The sequence below is a fragment of the Schistocerca gregaria genome, chromosome 2, assembly GCF_023897955.1.
Source record: "Schistocerca gregaria isolate iqSchGreg1 chromosome 2, iqSchGreg1.2, whole genome shotgun sequence".
Lineage (NCBI taxonomy): Eukaryota > Metazoa > Arthropoda > Insecta > Orthoptera > Acrididae > Schistocerca > Schistocerca gregaria.
Window position 1 is genome coordinate 317,590,200 of NC_064921.1, and position 19,140 is coordinate 317,609,339.

Here is a 19,140-nt window from a genome sequence, read left to right on the forward strand (position 1 = left end):
CCTTCTTTTTTTTTCCTCTGACCTTTATGGAACCAAGTCATCATGTGAATAAACAGACACTGAACATTAACTTTTCCTAAGGAATGTCTTAGCAACAGCTGGATATCTTTTATGCTCTTCAGTAACCACCAATAAAAAGATCATTTCTCAGTTTAATCTTTTGTTAGAGTGGTATTTCAATCTTGAAGGCATTTGATACATCTTCCCACACACAGTTTCCCTATTGTAATCATAATAATTCATGCTGAAAAGTCTTTGTGAAGGAAGTTTGTCTTAATAGAATATCGTATGAAGAAAGTTTTTGTACAAAAGATTACCAAACACAAGAATATGAAGTATTAAAAAAATATCACTTCGGAAGATTGTATGTCTTCAGCTGATGGTTTTTTTCTTCCTCTTCTTCACATCCATCTGCCAATGGCGTAACTTGCAACATACTTTCCTTGCCTTGACTTACCTGTTGTTAGATTGTCATGATCATCATTATCGTCATGTAACAATGGAGTCATCATTCCAGGAACTGAGAACCAGATATGTGTGGATTCTTTTTTTCTGTAACCTTACTGAGCTCCAGATCAGTATCTTGACAATTTATCAGTTGACTCATTAATAGTGAATCAAGATAAGCTCCCAGTATCACAAACAATATGCTGTTATACTGTTATTCAGAAATGCTGCGTGTTAACTCAAAAAGTTCTCAAAAGTCACTGTTTGTTTGTTTGTTTGTTTGTGTGTGTGTGTGAGGGGGGAGGGGGACAAAAATTGTAAAAAATCACACTGTTTGTGCTTCTCGTGAAGATTATGAGATTTCAGGGACCACCTGCAACTGCTCTTTTCCTTACCAAGTTCCTATTATTGCTATCCTATCACACTTTTTAACACCAGTGTGAGCTGAAAGTAGCTTTCCATTCCAGCAGAAAACTTAGTTTTAACAGTCATTATGGCTATATTTGTGCTTTATTTCTATGTGTCTTGTTCATTTCAAATTACTTGTAAGACTTTGAAAACAAGTATAATTTATTACCAGTTTTCAGAATCATACATGAAAGCTTCTGTAACAGATATTTATATGTAAAACCTCATTTTTAATCAACCTTTCCCCTAACAACAGCTTCACAGAAGCAGGGAATAAAAATGTGTAAATACCTTTTTCTTGCTGCTGCTACACTTATCACTATTACTGGTCTTTGCTGTATGAATATGAATGACTTTCTAAGTTGTCATTATCATCATTACTTTCACTGGTTCATGTTGAATCATCTGTTCTTGATCTATCAGGCTGATCAGTGGCATTTCTTCACATGTACATCCTCTCCTGGCAGTTCCCAAGGGAATTGACTTCAGTGATCTTTCTCCCTAGTGGTTTAGTTTTTGATATACACCAGCAGTGGAGGCACATTATCACTTTTGACAAGCAAGCATTATGACACCCTTATCATCCTTTTCTCATCTGTTCCAGATGATGTCTTATCTATGCCTAAGAGATCATCCATAATTTCAACTAAAGATCTCTCTTTCCTTTTGTTTTGTCTGCAATTCTAATCAAAGATTTCTGTAAGCAATTCCATAAATTACAGAGTTTGAATAACTTGTTAACACCGTGGTCATTTCTTCTTGCAGGAATCTATGATTTTTGCCAAAAAATGGAAGCTTTTAGAATCAACTGTTCTGTGATTTCCTTTGTTGTAAACCATAAAAGTAAAAAAAAATTGCTTGACAGTTTGTTAGTAGTTTGAAACAAGAACTGTAAAACCACTGAAGTCAAACAATATTTTTGGTTACAAAATAAATAACCCAAGCATATAACATTATTAAAAAATTATGTTATAAAATAAATTCATCAAATAATAATACTAATAATAAAAGCACAATTCTAATAGTACCAGTGTAAGTTTACCTAGTGATATTAATGGGGAAAAAAACATGTAATATCATCTGCATGGGAAACATTTGGTGTTTTTCATATCGATTTAACAATCATATGCTTCTGGAAATAAAGATTACATGTTAATTAAATAAATGAAAACTCTCATTAACATCTATTAATAGTGTCTGAAGGTGACTGCATGTGGCATAATTTTTAAAAACCTGAAAAAAGACCTTCCTGGTGAGTATTTTGGATCATCATGGTCATTGGGCACCACTTTGCAGTTGTTTTGTTTGAACTACAATTTTGGACATATAATTTTGTTGTTGTCTGGAACAAAACTGGGGGAGAGAGATGAACTATAAGAAAGTTGAAACACTTGGGCCAGCCTAGTGTACAATAAGAAAAAAATTTACCACTGTAGAAGCAACTACTTAATAATATAAAACAGAGAAGCATAATGTCATTATCTTCATTGTGTCCATCAAAGGTATGACTGTTATTGGCTTTCCTTCATGCAAGCTTTCTGAAAATAACTGCAATGATTGCATATACACTTACTGCAACTACAAAAATGTCTGTAATCTTGCTTTACTTTCTTAAAAGTAATTTTATATATCACAACACAAAGTTTACCAAGTGGTTATTTTTTGGGACATTACAATACTTACAGGCAAAATTAAAATTTTGTGTAAGCCTACAGAAACAATATAGGACATTAATTTCAATGCTGAAGAACTGTCATTAAACTAAGGAAGAGATGCTTACTTTTGGAAGAGGAGTGATTTCTGCCAATTTCTGCTAGTGAACGAATAATTGGGAGGCGTGACATATTAGTTGCATTCTCCTTGCGACGCTCGTGCTGATGCCTATGTCGTCGGAGAAGTACTTCCCTCACCTTTAAGAGCACAGGTTTAAACATTCAGATTAGGTGAAAACACTATTTCATCAGAAGTAACTAAACATATGCAAAGTACAAAATCAGTTCCAGCAAGAGAAATACCTGACCATTTGAGCATCTCACCCCCCCCCATTTGCCAATCCCTGGAATGTGGGAAATCCTACTCAAGATCCTTCCTACCCCTCATAAAATGGTGTTCCATTGCCCACCCAACCTATGAAACATCCTAATCCTCTCCTACACTGCTTCCACAGCCAACCTCTGGTCACAGGAATCATATGTCTGTGACAGACCAAGGTACAAGACTTGCCAATCCACCCACCCAATGCTCACTACTCCAGTCTTGTCACTGGCTTACCCTACCCCATCAGAGGCCAAACCACACGTGAAAGCAGCCACATCGTATGCCAAGTTCTCTGCAAACAATTACAGTTTTATATGTCGACACTGTAGGAAAAGATTCTGTAGATTGCTACTTACCTTAAAGAAGACAAATCAAGTTGCATACAGGCACAATTAAAGGACACTAACATAGAGCTTTTGGCCACAGCCTTCATCAGCAAAAGAGAAACACACACCATTCATATACAAGAGCAAGCACACCTCATGCATACATGACCGCTAACTCTGGCAGCTCGAGCCGGAATGCAACTATCACATGGGATACAAGCAGCAGTCTGGAGGGGAAGGGGAAGGGGAAGGGGAAGGGGAAAGGGAAGGAGGAGGAGAAGGAGAAGGAGAAGGAGAAGGAGAAGGAGAAGGAGAAGGAGAAAGGGTGGTGGGAGGGACAAAAACTGTTTGGCGGAGTGTACAGGGACTAGAATGCCAACAGGCGCAATGTCAGGAGATTGTGGGGCAGGGTTGCGGCGCAAGGTGGTGGGGAAAAAAGGAGCAAAAAAGGATAGGAGGGGGAAAGCTGGGCAGGTGAATTGGCAGAGGGCGGCAAACTAAGAGCTTGGTTATTGTGTGCCTACTAAGAGAATTTCAGCCCTCATTGACCAACACCTCCAATCACTTTGCTAATAATGTAGCCTCCCATGTCAGAGGCACAAACCATTTCTTTCATCGACTCTCCACCATCCCCACCCCTTTACCTCCTGGATCCCTACTCATCACTGTTGATGCCACTTCCCTATACAGCAACATCCCTCATACCCACAGTCTTACTTCTATTGAATGCTACCTTTCCCAGTGTCCTTCAGACTACAAACCCACTACCTCATACACCTTACTAACTCTATCCTAATCTACAATTACCTCTCCCTTGAAGGGAAGGTATACAAACATCCATGGGCACCCACCTGGCAGCCCCCTATGCCAACCTGTTTACGGGCCACCCAGTGGAGACCTTCCTAGCTTCCCAAAATGTCAAACCACTAGTCTGGTTCAGGTTCACTGATGATATCCTCATGCTCTGAACTCAAGGCTGAGACACCCTGTCTTCATTCCTTCACAACCTCAACAACTTCTGTCCCACTCAGTCCACCTGGTTCTCCTCAGCCAACTTCACAGACATTAACTGTCTCCTCTACAACAGCTCCATCAGCACCTCTGTTCACATTTAACCCACCAACCAACAGTACCTGTATTTTGCAATTGTCATCCTTCCATACCAAAAAATCCCTACCATACAGCCTGGCCACTGGAGGACAACATATCTGCAGCAACAAAACTCCCTTGTTCAGTATGCTGAGGGTCTCACCAAGGCCCTCACAGACAGGAACTATCCCCCAGACCAATTCCACAAATAGATGTCCCATGCCATTTACCCTCACACCCCTAATCCTGCAACCACCCCCCCAATAACCAGGCCTCCTTTGTCACCCAGTACCAACCCAGACTGGAACAACCACAGCACATCTTTTGGCAGGGCTTTGAATACCTATCATGCCCTGAAACAGAGGTATATCCAACCAAATAACCTTCCCAGCCTTCCTCAAATGGTGTTCTGTTGTACAACCACCCCCCATAATGTCTTAGTCCATCGCTAAGCCACTCCCAATACTAACCAACCCCTTGCCACAAGGAAGACCCAGGTGCAAGACCTGCCCAATACACCCACCCAGCACTTAAGAGTCCTGTCATGGATTTGTCCTACCTCATTAGGGGCCAGCCCACCTTTGAAAGCAGCAACATCATTTACCAGCTCTGCCAAGAGCAAAGAAGACCACTCTGTGGCACAACATGCAGCTGAACATAACATGCCTGGTTTCAGTAGCTATTTCACTACCTGAGCCATCTGGATCCTCCTTCCATCACCAGGTTTCCAGAATGGCACAGGTGGGAATTATCCTTACAAGATATTCTTCACCCCCTTAGTAATCCTGGCCTCAACCTATGGTAACATACTGTCCCCACAACCTACACCCATACCTGTGTCCTATCATCTTTTCCCCATTCTTGTCTCCCATGCTCTTTGTTTGCCACCCTCTGCCAATGCACACACCCATACCCCCCCCCCCCCTCCCCTCCTTTTTCGCTTCTTTTTCCCTCACCTCCCTGCCCCACAACCTCCTGACACTGCATTTTTAGACCTTGCACACACTGCCAGATATATATATATATATTAAAAACAAAGATTCCAAGACTTACCAAGCGGGAAAGCGCCGGCAGACAGGCACATTAACAAAACACACAAACACACACACAGAATTACCAGCTTTCGCAACCGATGGCTGCTTCTTCAGGAAGGAGAGGGAAAGACGAAAGGATGTGGGCTCCAAGGGAGAGGGCAAGGAGTCACTCCAATCCCGGGAGCGGAAAGACCCCCCCCAGGGGAAAAAAAGGACAGGTGTACACTCGCACACACACACACACACACACACACACACACACAAACACACACACACACACACACATAGACACAAGCAGACACACTTAAAGGCAAAGAGTAAGGGCAGAGATGTCAGTCGAGGCGGAAGTACAGAGGCAAAGAAGTTGTTGAAAGACAGGTGAGGTATGAGCGGCGGCAACTTGAAATTAGCGGAGGTTGAGGCCTGGCCCTTCAGTATATCCTCTCTTCTCGATATCCGCCAGGCCTCAACCTCCGCTAATTTCAAGTTGCCGCCGCTCATACCTCACCTGTCTTTCAACAACTTCTTTGCCTCTGTACTTCCGCCTCGACTGACATCTCTGCCCTTACTCTTTGCCTTTAAGTGTGTCTGCTTGTGTCTGTGTGTGTGCGGATGGATGTGTGTGTGTGTGTGTGTGTGTGTGTGTGTGTGCGAGTGTACACCTGTCCTTTTTTTCCCCTGGGGGGGGGTCTTTCCGCTCCCGGGATTGGAGTGACTCCTTGCCCTCTCCCTTGGAGCCCACATCCTTTCGTCTTTCCCTCTCCTTCCTGAAGAAGCAGCCATCGGTTGCGAAAGCTGGTAATTCTGTGTGTGTGTGTTTGTGTGTTTTGTTAATGTGCCTGTCTGCCGGCGCTTTCCCGCTTGGTAAGTATTGGAATCTTTGTTTTTAATATATTTTTCCCATGTGGAAGTTTCTTATATATATATATGTGTGTGTGTGTGTGTGTGTGTGTGTGTGTGTGTGTGTGTGTGTGTGTGTGTGTGAGAGAGAGAGAGAGAGAGAGAGAGAGAGAGAGAGAGAGAGAGAGAGAGAGAAAGAGAGAGAGGTGTGTTTACTTATGTGTTATGTGTGTATGAAGAATGTATGTTTCTCTTTTGCTGATGGAGGCTGTGGCCAAAAGCTTTGGGTAAATTTCTTTTAATTGTGCCTATCTGGAACTTAATAGATCTTCTTTATAACAACTAGTAATCTATCTTTTCCTTCGTTGTTGATATTCCCACCTGGAGTTTTCATTGTTTAGTTTTTTAAGTCGGTATGACTGACAACCAGCTGTCCACCAGCATGAATGGCCACTGTGAAACTGTTGCCAAGAATAAAGCTGACCCCTGGTGGCACAACATGCATTCGAGCACAACATGCTCAATTCCAATAGTTTTTTCATAACCTGGACCATCTGGACCCTCCCCTCCACCACCAGTTTCTCTGAACTATGCAGATGGGAATTATCCTTGCAACACATCATCTGCTCCAGTAATCATTCTGGCATCAATCTCAGGTAACCGAGTGTCCCCACACCCTCAACCCAACAGTTTCCCCTTACTCTATTCTTCATGTCTCTACATGACCATCAGCATACACAGCTCCCCACTGGCACATACAATCATGCATCACGTGGCTAGATGCCCTTCCCTCCCACATTCCAAACCAGAAAACTGGCTGCCTCCCTCTGTGCCACTAGCCACCCATCCTCAATTCCTATCCTACCTCTTGCCTTCTCCTCCCTCTGTCCTCCCCACCCAATGCTACCCCCACCACAACCAGTCCAACTGCCAAAATGCAACACTGGCGCTGTTAGTCCAGTTGGCTCCTTTTAGGGGCATATGTGTGTAGGTAGGCATGTGTATGTGTGCATAGGTGTGTTTTCTATGTGTATCTTACTCTAGCTCATAAAAGGATTACTCTGATAGCTAGAAAGCTTTCTTTCTGCCTAGCGACAGTTCAATGCTTCTTTCGGTGAGTGGTCTCCTTTAATCCAGAAATGTGTCTTTTGTATGGTGTACATATGCCTATGAAACAAAACTCATTTCAAGAGTCAGGGGGAAAAATGCCCCTTTACAGTAAGACCATGAAACAGTTGTCTGAAAGTTAATTAAATGACTTGAATTTAACAAAGATTATTATGCTCAACAGTGACAAAATAATGCTTAACAGAATAAATTTGAAGATTCACAGTATCTTTAAGTACTGGATGAATAAAACATGCCCATTTCACATGGCAAAACAAATAACTAGTATTATACTTTCAAACATGATGTTATGTGGGAAGACATATTGTGTGATCATCACAATCAGCTATCGCCAAGTATAAACTACTTGCATTTGTTACGTAATTTGGCTCCTACAGTAATGGTTTGAAATCTACATAATACCACTTTGATTTATCTGAAAGCATGCATGCTACTCACATTTAATGATTCAGGTTCTCAAACTACAATACTTACATTGATTTCAAAAGATATTCTCTTCATATCTTGCCTTTTAGTTGGGGTGAGCAATCAGCAGGGAAGTAAACAAAACTGAAAATGTGTGTGTGTGTGTGTGTGTGTGTGTGTGTGTCTGGGCGCACGTATGTGTACATGCGCTACACTAGTTAGCTTTGAAAAAGGGCATTGGCTGAAATATTAGCAATATTTTCAGTCTTGTTTATGTGACTATTTGCAGCTTAACATCTCAACTATATGGCGAGTTGATGTCTTTACTCCTTCCATGATTTTTATTTCATCCAGGACTTCCCACTACCAAATTTATCTTTACACATTTTTGTTTTTACATCAGACAATGGTGTCTAATAGGCAACTCTTAAAATGTTGCACATTAGACACCCCACAGTACTTACTCCTCATCGTACTGACTTCTACAGATACAATAGCTTGAAGCAAACCTTAGCAACTGTCATCACTTTGGCAGCTTACATATAAGATGTCTATAACTTGACTGTGTGTTGTAAGTGACTGCAGTAAGTGAATGTACAAGATAACGTTGTGTTTGTGTTGTGTGTAGTGGAAGAAAGGAAAGCCTCCTCTTCTTGAATAGCGTCAAGGGAGCTGCCAAGCTCAACTGTAAATCCATTTGATGATTCATCATCAACAGCATGGTGTCACATGAGCCACTGTGGAAGGGTTTGGAACTCAACTTTGGAAATCAGGGCAAAGTTTGGTGACAGAATACAAATAGCTACCTTCTGGGTACAATATTATTCGAGAGCTAGCAAAAGAAAAACTTCTGAATGTGTCGTGTTAATGCATTTTATGTACAACAATCAATGCTGGAGTGAATTTTAAGATATTTACCTTGTCTCTGCTTTCCAATGGTAAGGCATCAGAACTGATCATATTGTCTAGCACAAGATCAACAACCTGTTCTAAAGATGCTGCTTCCATGTCAAGCATCACAGTGCCATTGAGTAAGAGAGAACGGAGTTCAAAGAGTGAGTGCAAAGAGAGAGTAGCAACATGTGGCTTAGACCATCGATTTCCACCTTCTTCTACATCTTCTTCAAACTTTATCCATCTGGAAAAGAAACATGAAACTTTGTTACATTTACTTTAGGAGTTTGTTTAATGTAGTTTCGTCAAAAACATTTAATCATTCACTACATTTTAACCATTCACTCTCTAGTGCCGAGTTGAGTCACAGTTAGATACAAATGTCCTCAAAACTGCACCATTATTAAGTTCTGTTATGACTGGCCCTTTGGCATTAGCACAAAAAATGATTCAAATGGCTCTGAGCACTATGGGAATTAACATCTGAGGTCATCAATCCCCTAGAACATATAACTACTTAAACCTAACACCCATGCCCGAGGCAGGATGTGAACCTGCGACTGTAGCGGTTGGGCGGTTCCAGACTGAAGAGCCTAGAACCACTCGGCCACAACGGCCAGCGGCATTAACACACAAAAATTTGAAATGTACGACCATATCAAGACAACATTAACATCAGATGCTTCAAGACATGAAACATTTTCAATAGGACAGACATTTAGTGAGTTTTTCAGATGCAGGCACTCAATGGTAGTCATAACTGGGCATTTTTGATTATTGTACTACTTATTACCACTCCTCCCTCCCAAAATTGCAAAGGACACAGTGAGCCAGCAGTAATACTGATACCGTCTTCATTTTTCATGGGGTCATCTGTAACTACACATCCCAGGGAGACCCATATAGACCTTCCCTACAACATAATAATATGATAAATGGTTTATGCATCTCAAACATATATTCTCCACAGAAATTACCACTGATGTGATAATCGTCTAAACAGTCAACTCCTTCCTTATTGCAAGATCATATTAAGGCATACCCATTCACACTGTAGTCCTATATGTACAGGCCCTACACTGAAGAGTACCATTTGCTACACAGTGCTGTGAACTGGGATTCAAATACTTGTGTTTTCCTGAGCATTGTCCCATTATTGGTTTCACTGTGAGACTTGGCAGTGATATGCACAATCACTGATCTTGCTCATTCTTGATGTCCTCCTTGCTACAAGAAATGAGTGAAAGGAGATAGAGGTTGGAACAGAAGGTGTGTGCAGTCAGGTATTTAAGAGCATCTGATGAAAACCACATTGTGGTCAGAGTTATAGATCATGAGTTATTTCAGTTTTAAACGTGTACTGAAATCAGAATCCATGATAGCATGTAGAGGCAGGAGGCAACCATTGTTGCACCGATGAGGGCAGCTGAATGCCCAAGTTTGGTGAGTCACAACAGTGGGCTTCACACTGCATCTACAGAAATTTATTTGGAGGGCTGGCATAAGAATACAAAAGCACAGACTAAAAGTTTGATGCAATTTGCAAGGGCACACACCCCTTGGCAACAAGCAACTGGACTAGTCCAACAAATGGATGACCAAGGAAAGAAAATTAGTCTCTCAAAAACACACATTTGATAAGAGCAAGAATGAAGTGAGAATTATTTCAGGGAATGTTCTGAAATAGTTTTCACCGGAGTAAATGATATAGGATGCTACAGTGTTGATAGGAAAATAATTTGTATTGCAAAATGAGGTGAATCTGATCAGGTTTTTGCACGTTTGGATAACTGAGCATAGCATTTTAACAATTACATTGCAGCTGACCACTGTCGTGAATTCTTGTCTGATCTGTCAACAACAATGGCGTGTTGGAGTGTGTGCAACCAGCAAATTGTGTTGTCAGTAGGTGTGTGATTCTTGTGCTACACTCATATAGTCACCACAACAGTGCAAAACTTCTACTGCCCCCTGTTAATTCTAAAATACAATTGGTAAGTTGCAATATTATTACTTGCATATGACTGTCTTAAGTGATACTGTTTCGTTTTCTTGTTTTATTGCTATTACTGCTTAGTCACGAAGCAGGCCTAATTACAAAATGACATTTTTGTACGGTGAATCTGATCAAATGAGTATACTGAAAGATTCTGGGACCAACATGGAAATCTAACTACAAAAAAAGAATTTCATCTATATGCAGTGAAAGCTATCAAATGAGGAAAATTAAGCATCGGGAAAGCTTCAGAGCAATACACAGTTCCATATACCCATTAAATGACAAACTCAAGGAAAGATACAAATACAACATAGGCGGCCAACCAGGGTAAACCAATAGTGAGGAAATAAGTCTGGTTGAAGGATTATTGTGTTGTGTGAAATGGGAGTTTCCTTTAAGGAATAATGACGTTGGGGATATTGTACAGGCATATCTCAATTGAAATCAAAGTAGTGATCAGACTCACTCCACTCCACTGGAAGTCTGATTCCGTTCCTGCATACAAAATACAGTGGTGATCTGATTCACCCCAAATGAGGAGGTGAAACTGATTGACAATTAACTTAAAATAATAACTGCAATTGTAAACTAAAAATAATGTAATACATGTATATATCATTATCAAGGTTGTGAAATTATCATAATGAATTTTTATTCTGATATCACAAAAGTAATTGGACAAAATTTTAAAAAAACCTTCTTTTTTGATAGGATTAACCTCATTTTACAGTATTACAGTGACTTGTGTGACATCACAGTGGACTACAAAGGAGTGAAAGATCATCATTTGGAAGAGAACGCGTCAGGGGTGACTGAGGTCAGACATATGTCAGATGGCAGTCTGCCTTAGTCCTTAGTTAATAATAAGTTTCACATTTATTCATTAAGTACACATACCATCATCTAGGCAGTGCTTTTAATTAGTGTTTCAAAGTATATTTTCGCTGGTAACAGTATTGTGAAAAGGAAAGTTGCTACTCACAATATAGCCGAGATGTTGAGTCACAGAAAGGCACAATAAAAAGATTGTCACAAATATTTATTTGTGTATTTGTGCCTATCTGCATCTCAGTGTCTCCGCTATATGGTGAGTTTTCACAATATTGTTACATTCCATCCTGGATTTTCCACTGTTTGTTAATACTGCTTCAGTGTTATTTAGGTTCCCCCAGCAAAATGCTTCTCATGTAGTGAACAGAATTTTTCAGATCTTGGATCTAGACATTAATTTGCAGAAATAGTGATTAACAAGGTTCCATGCTTTTATTTTTTAAGTTATCTTTTGTCTTGGATGGGATTCCCAAGTTCTTGCTCTATGTAGAATTAGAACTTGAACTACACACTCTAATCTTGTGTGTTATTACTATTATTATGTTTTATTGCTGATTTTTGTTCACAACCGGACCCACAGTCAGATAATGAAGACTTCTGGGATTGTGATATACTGCTGCCACACGAGTGTCACAGAAATTTATGCAAGGTACGGTAACATTTTATAATAATTCTTATATCACCAAGTCAGTGAGTTTGAAGATATGGTATGGCACACAAAATAAATTTTGCAGAAGATACATGTAACCTCTTTTATGCCACTTGGGTGATAGTTATGTGTTTGTATACAACATTGGTAGATTACAATGATACTTAAAAGGTGCACATGATGTCACTAACAGCCTACATCTTTTTGTAGTGTTAATACAGTTACTGATGCAGCCTTTCTTGAAATTACATTCTCGATAGAGCTCTTACTTTAATCAATTCACAAGTATCAGACAGAATGAACAAGTTAGGGTGTAAAGGGGATAAAATATCCACAAAGAATAGGTTTATTCATACACCAAAAATGTCAATTCGACACTAAAAAATAAAAGTATGAAATAGAAAAATATGTCCATTAGGAATATTGCAATTGCTCTACTGCAGTGATCCTAATGGATATAAAAAATAACCATTTATAAGTGAAACTGGCTAGCACCATTCAGAAATAGAGAAGAAGAAAATATACTTACAATTTCAATTTTCCATCTACAGAATGTTTTGAAAATATTTTTACAAAACCTAAGGGCATATTGCTCACATCACAATAAGAAGAAAAGTCCAGGTAAAAATATTTTCAAACATCTTCAATTTTAGAGTTATAATGAAAGTTTAACATGGATGCACCAAAGGAAAAATTTAGCAAGTGACATTTGCGATCAATAATTAAAATTCATTTTGCAGCTACGTCTTTACAAGTCAATCTCTTACTGCACTAACTATATTTACAATGGTGATGTGTACTGCATCAACATGTTTATATTTGACATTTGTTTAAATTTGAGACTAGTTCATCTTGACTGTTTCACAAGCACAGCAGAAATACATTACTTGGTAAGTGTCCTGTTTAGCCCGGATAGATTATTCATATTGTGAGTGGGAAAATGTGGATGTCAGGTTGTGACAAAATGTGTTTCCAAACAGACAACCACTGTTATTTATCATCACATTGCTGGCATATTATACACGGCATCACAAACGGTATATCAAGATTGATCAACATTTGCTCATAAGCCTGATCACAAAGTCTGTCTGTAGCCTGTTGTAACCGTATATGTTGCAATATCACAAAGAGGAAGAAATATTAGAGTTTTTTCATAGGAACTTTATGTATCCATACTATCTCCAAAGTTTGCAAGATCTTACATGCCAATAACTGGCCATGGAAAAGCTTTTCCAAATGGTTTGTTTCACAGGCTGCTAATCAGTTGTTTCTATTTGCAGTCTTGCTTACATGCAAGGAAATATTTTGAAAAGACAGACTAGCATAATTCCACGAAGAGTTTTTGTGGGTGGATGAATATCCTCATGTTACAATACATGACAGACATTAGATGTTTACAACTAACATCTGGACTGAAATTGTAGGTCCATTTATTCTCCAAGCTCATCTTACATCTTCTGTTACAAGGGCCTTATTTAAATCATTAATCCAGACCTTCTAAAGGGTGCTTGATATCTTATGAACAATTCTTGTCTGCCAAGGCAGTGCTCCAAAGTTACTGAAATAGTCAGCCTAGCCATCTCCAAAACCCCTTGCTTCTTTTAATTTAGGCTGCACTAGTCATTACAGGTTTTTGAAATACTCTAAATCTAGAATGCATTTTTCATTCTGCAGTGGAGTGCGCACTGATATGAAACTTCCTGGGAAGTTAAAACTGTGTGCCAAGCTGGGACCTTTCCCTTTCATGGATAGGACAATTGCCTATAAAAGGCAAAGGTCCCAAATTGAGTCTTGGTCTGGTACACAGTTTTAATCTGCCAGGAAGTTTCATCCTAAACCTACTTGTGGGGAAGCTCCATCACTAACTAGAAACTTGCCTTTCTGCAACAAACAATCTTCCACTTTTTCATACATCACGGAGTCCCTGAAAATATCTCCATCTGAGTTTTTACCATTTGATTCCATACTGATACAATGGAAAATGTAGATGTCTGCTATAGCAAGTAAGATGCTGTTACTGTAGCTCCTGTATTCCAAAATTCACTTCAACAAGTTGAAAGTGCTTGAACTGTAACATGGTTTCTGTCAATAATGCCATGGCAACCACAAAATATCATCTAGTATTAAAGCCATTTTCTATTACTTCCGACCTGTCATGATTTGATGATGCATGAAAATAGAAGGTCCTTTATTTAAAAAAAAATTTAAGTTTGTTGTTGTTATTAATACATTCCAATTTTAACAAATTTTCATTCTTTTGTGTTACAGAAACCACAAGTGACAATAATGAAGACACTCTAACGACACCAGCACAAGTCAATGCAGAAACTTGATAACCCCGAGAAAGAGAGAGAGAGAGAGAGAGAGAGAGAGAGAGAGAGAGAGAGAGAGAGAGAGAGAGAGAGAGAGAGATCTCATTAATGGCAAGAAGGATCTGAAGCATTTATATGCAACAATTAACAATTAATAACACCAAGCATGATGAACATTTTTTTATGCATCTAGTGACAGATTTGCCAAACAAGTTGTCAAAAGAATGAGCACTTTTGGTCTTCAGGATTTATGTGCAATGAAGCAACATTCCCAGTCAAGTCTGGCCTATGATTTCCATTACCGTTCATCAAGTCAATTCCCTCACCATATTGTGTATCTTCATCAACACCAACATTCAATCCTCAGTACCAGTCTGCCTGCAATTAGTAATTTCACAATTATTGTTCCACCTTATATGCGTGTATCCCCGACTACACGTCTGGTATATGTGCCATACCCTGTCACAGTCACGTACCACTAACAATATAAGTGCATTCAATTTTTCAGACTGCTCTGAAAAACTGGCTTCTCTGATTTACACTTATTTCTGTTAGTGTTTTTTCATTTTGATATCTACATATTTATTATGTTCTTATTTATAAGATAATACTTTAAACATTCCAGTAAATGTCCCTTTAAGTGTGAATATTGTTTTAGTATACATTTAATGTAATCACAAAGGTGTTTGTAAATACCATACAAAGTACCTGGGATAAATCTGATTACTGCTCATTGGGAGAAATTGAAGAGATATTGTAGAAACCAGTAACTAACTCCTGTTGCAAGAAAACATACCAAAGCCACATGTAATTTAACTTTTGCTGGAATAGCTGCTTGCAATTTTTTGAATTTAAGAGTTACAGCATCAAGTGAATAGTCAACTACTCTAACTCTACAATATCTGAGGTCTTCCATTTCTTATTCTCTTAACCAAGTTGTAATTCCTTCCTTGGTATCTCTTCTTGGTAACCACAGTCTTCTCCACAGCTGTTTTCTAGTATGGCTACCTTCGTCTTTGATTTCTTGAATCATAACAGCTGTTTTCAAGTTAGAATAAAGTTTAAAAACACTCTCGAATTTTCTGATTTTGTCTCATGGTGAAATTATATTTTGAAACTGAACTGATTATTTCATTACCAAAAATACGGACTAACTTTCAAATGTAAACACTCTACTTTCCTCTGCCCTGCCAAGTACAAGCACTCAATGTGAGTGTCACTGCCTGGTACTCAGCAAGTGTAATGGAACCATTAATCTGCCTAGATAATTCCCCATGAAATTTGTGCACTGTGTAGTGATGGTTCACATCTTGCACCCGGATGAAATTTGAAACTCTACTGTTGCAATGGCAAAAACCTGATAAAATTCCTGTACATCAGTGCCTTTGAGAGAATTTCTCAAACGGCTAACAACCAATAACCCTGTGAAAAACACTGTGCTTGGCGTCAGGGAAATATTTGTAGCCTGGCCTCAAAACTTGGTCGATATCATCATATGATGACAGTTCTCATGATGATTTTTCTCATCCAATTCCAAAAAGTAATTGTTTCTTTGCATTGTTTTTAGCGCAATAAACTTAAAGCTAAATATGTCAGTTTGATTTTATATTTCTTTGCAAGTGTTCAGTATGTTTCAGCTATGAAATGTAGCAAAATCTTTGCCTGGACATTTGTCTGAGCTTGTGAATAAATTGTGACAAGATACTCGATTGCCGTAGGAAGCTTAAGAGCACACAGGATTAAATGTTGATGTATTCTTGCAGAGGACAGCCTTATTGTGTCCCACATAGCTTGTTTCTATGTGGTAGAAGCAAACACATCTGTAGCTTTTTACATCTGGATCAATATGTAACAGTGGTCTTAAATCTGAAAGACGCTTTCTGTGACATACCTTGCTAGTATGTTGTAGGAATATAGTCCTGCAACACTGTTACAGATTTATAAATCCTGATCCATAGTTGATATATGGGGTAGCTGGAGACAAGACAATTTGAACAAATTGAAACCCTAGAGATGCCATGCCATCTCAGTAAGTATTTATCTGGAATAATTCTCATGTACATGATTAAGCAGGCCTGCAGCTGCATTACTGAGCTTGGGTTATAGGCCCTACATAAGCTCTGATGCAATAATCCAACAGTACTCTGTGTATACTTTGAGGTTTGTTAGCTCCTTAATATTGTTTTGATTTATTGCACCTTCTCCAACATGTGCAGGGGTTTTGCCTTGAAAGGCACAATTCACAACATGCTCTAACAGCTTTACTTCCGAAAGTACGTGTCACCCACCTTCCAAACCGCAAAGTTCTCCTGCATATCTTTTGAGATTTTCCTGGAAGAAAGGATATTAGGGAGAAATGGCTTTGTCACATCCTAGTGTTCAGCAGTGAGTGGTCTGTTTTGAAACTTCATCGAAAACTGCGCGCTGCATGGAATTCAAACCTGGATAATTTCTTTTTGAGCAATTTCTCTAACGACTGAAGTTGTGCCAGCATACACGTGTGTGCATGGTGGGCGGAAGGGGGATGGGGCGCGAGACAAAAATGGCTCTGAGCACTATGGGCCTTAACATCTATGGTCATTAGTCCCCTAGAACTTAGAACTACTTAAACCTAACTAACCTAAGGACAGCACACAACACCCAGCCATCACGAGGCAGAGAAAATCACTGACCCCGCCGGGAATCGAACCCGGGCGTGGAAAGCGAGAACGCTACCGCACGACCACGAGATGCAGGTGGGCGCTAGACGCATGTGCATTTAGTGGAATTAGGAAGAACGTTATTGCTGCATTTTATGTTTCCAATCAACGTCAAACAAATATTTGGGTTTTACATTTTAATAGGTCGAAATTTCCCCGGTTTTGATTATCACCTTTTCTGATTATCACCTTTTGATCAGTTACGGTGATGATTACTCGCGTCCACCAGAGCTGGGTTTTGGTCGCATGGTGCTTGCCATCACTTAAATTGCTCACACTGGACAATGACTTCGAAAAGTCTGGGCATTTGGTCAAACTGAATTATTTCGCCGCACACACATAGTGCGACGACGAAAAATTGGCGATTACAAATAAAACCTTGGTGAGTTACACTGTCTCACACACAAACTTACATTAAGAGCATCTACTGCAGTGTCGAGAGGTTATGTTTGCAGATCGGACGTGTGCAGTATGAAGCACACTCAGGCTTACGTATGTACTATTGCAGTGCCTTCGCAGCTCGCACAGCGCAACTGTCTGGGAGGCAGAGCGGTGCATGCGATCGTCGGTTATCGGGCTCTCAATAGTGAAGTATGGAAAATGCCTAAATAGGAGAGCGTCTGAGCGTACTAATCGCTGTTGTTTTAATATTAAACGACCTACTTATTTGCAATCAGTCTAGTTTGTCCAGACACAAAAAAGGCCGGAGTTTAACCCGAACAGTTGTATAAAAAGCTGCCCATGACGCCCTCACAATGTTGCCGCTTTCGTTGTTTTACAACTAGATCTTAATCTTTTTGGAAAAAAAAGGTCCTTTAAAAAATTGGATCGTTGGATTTTAGCCTTCTTAATATTATTCTCTTCGAAATTTCTTTTTCCATTCCTAAAGTTTAATATTGTATTTCAGCTTTCTCTTAACATGTTATAGAAAAAATTACCTGCCTCCAACTGCTTATTCTATAAAACCTGTTAAGAAAAATAAGCTTAATTGCCACTGGTACTCGACAGCGTAAGTAACGAGCGCAAGAAATACTAAGTGCGGAACTTTTATACTTTATTTTGTATTATTTAAAGATAATAAGCACCATATTCAAATTTATGGAACAAAATGTTAAAAGTACAGGTATTTTAAAAGTTTCAAACAACGAAATGTTGATTTAGCTAACTCCAGTAATGCATGATACATTTACATTCTAATTATTGTATTTCCATTGTCGAGGAACGAGCAGTTGAACCAAACGCAGAATTGCGAACGTTGTTTGTTGTTATTCAGTTATTGCTGAATCCGTAGAAGTAGTAGTACGGTAGCCATTTTTGTGCTTCTTGTCTTAGTGGTTTATTATATTTCTTTTGAAATGGGTACAATTAAACATCAATACACCCAAAAGTTTAGGGAAGAGTGGTTAAAAAAATGCCGAAAATTGTGCAGTAATTATCACAAGCTGTAGGAGATAAAACAAAAACATTCTGTAAAGTGTGCCGCTATGCTCTAAGAGCTCGTTTAATAGATGTAGAAAAATCACGAAAAAATCTGCAGTATCTTCCTTTTCCTCCCAAATAATGGCAGAAATTATTTCAAACCATTGGAGGAATCCGTAGGATGTATCGAAGCTGAAGGGTAACTTGCCCTTTTTATGTCCGCGCATTGTGCTACAATGTCTTGTGATCATGCAAATGGTTAAAATTAAGTTCAAGGATAGTGTTATTGCAGGCCAGGTTAAGTTACATCTCACAAAGTGTAGTTCTATCATCAAGAATGTCCTTGGTCCTTTTTACGAAAGTTATGAGAATTGACGCTGTGATACTATGTTTAGTTTTTTAATTAACGAATCAAGTGATATTAGTGTCGCTAAACTTCTAGCAATTGCCATTGCTTCTCAAAGTAAAACATCTCACAAGATTGTGCCGATACTTCTTACACTACTTGAAAAATCCAATGCTGAGTCTGATGCTTCAGCCATTAAAGAGGCGTGAAAGAAGTTAATTTAGATTTAAAGAAACTGCGAGAACTGGAACAGATCACGCTAGTGTGATGGTCGATA

The 19,140-nt window shown here is 39.2% G+C and overlaps 1 protein-coding gene across 23 annotated transcripts in view; it reads right to left on the reverse strand.

Moving 5' to 3' along the window:
• LOC126336946 (sodium bicarbonate cotransporter 3) overlaps positions 1-19,140 on the reverse strand; it is a 1,595,930-nt gene that overhangs the window by 210,796 nt on the left and 1,365,994 nt on the right. For all 23 annotated transcript variants that reach the window (XM_050001142.1, XM_050001133.1, XM_050001132.1 and 20 more), the window contains 2 exons: positions 8,633-8,852; positions 2,636-2,765 (listed from right to left, as the gene is read on the reverse strand). In XM_050001142.1, the coding sequence (XP_049857099.1) occupies positions 2,636-2,765; positions 8,633-8,852 (350 nt within the window). The remainder of the gene's footprint in view (positions 1-2,635; positions 2,766-8,632; positions 8,853-19,140) is intronic.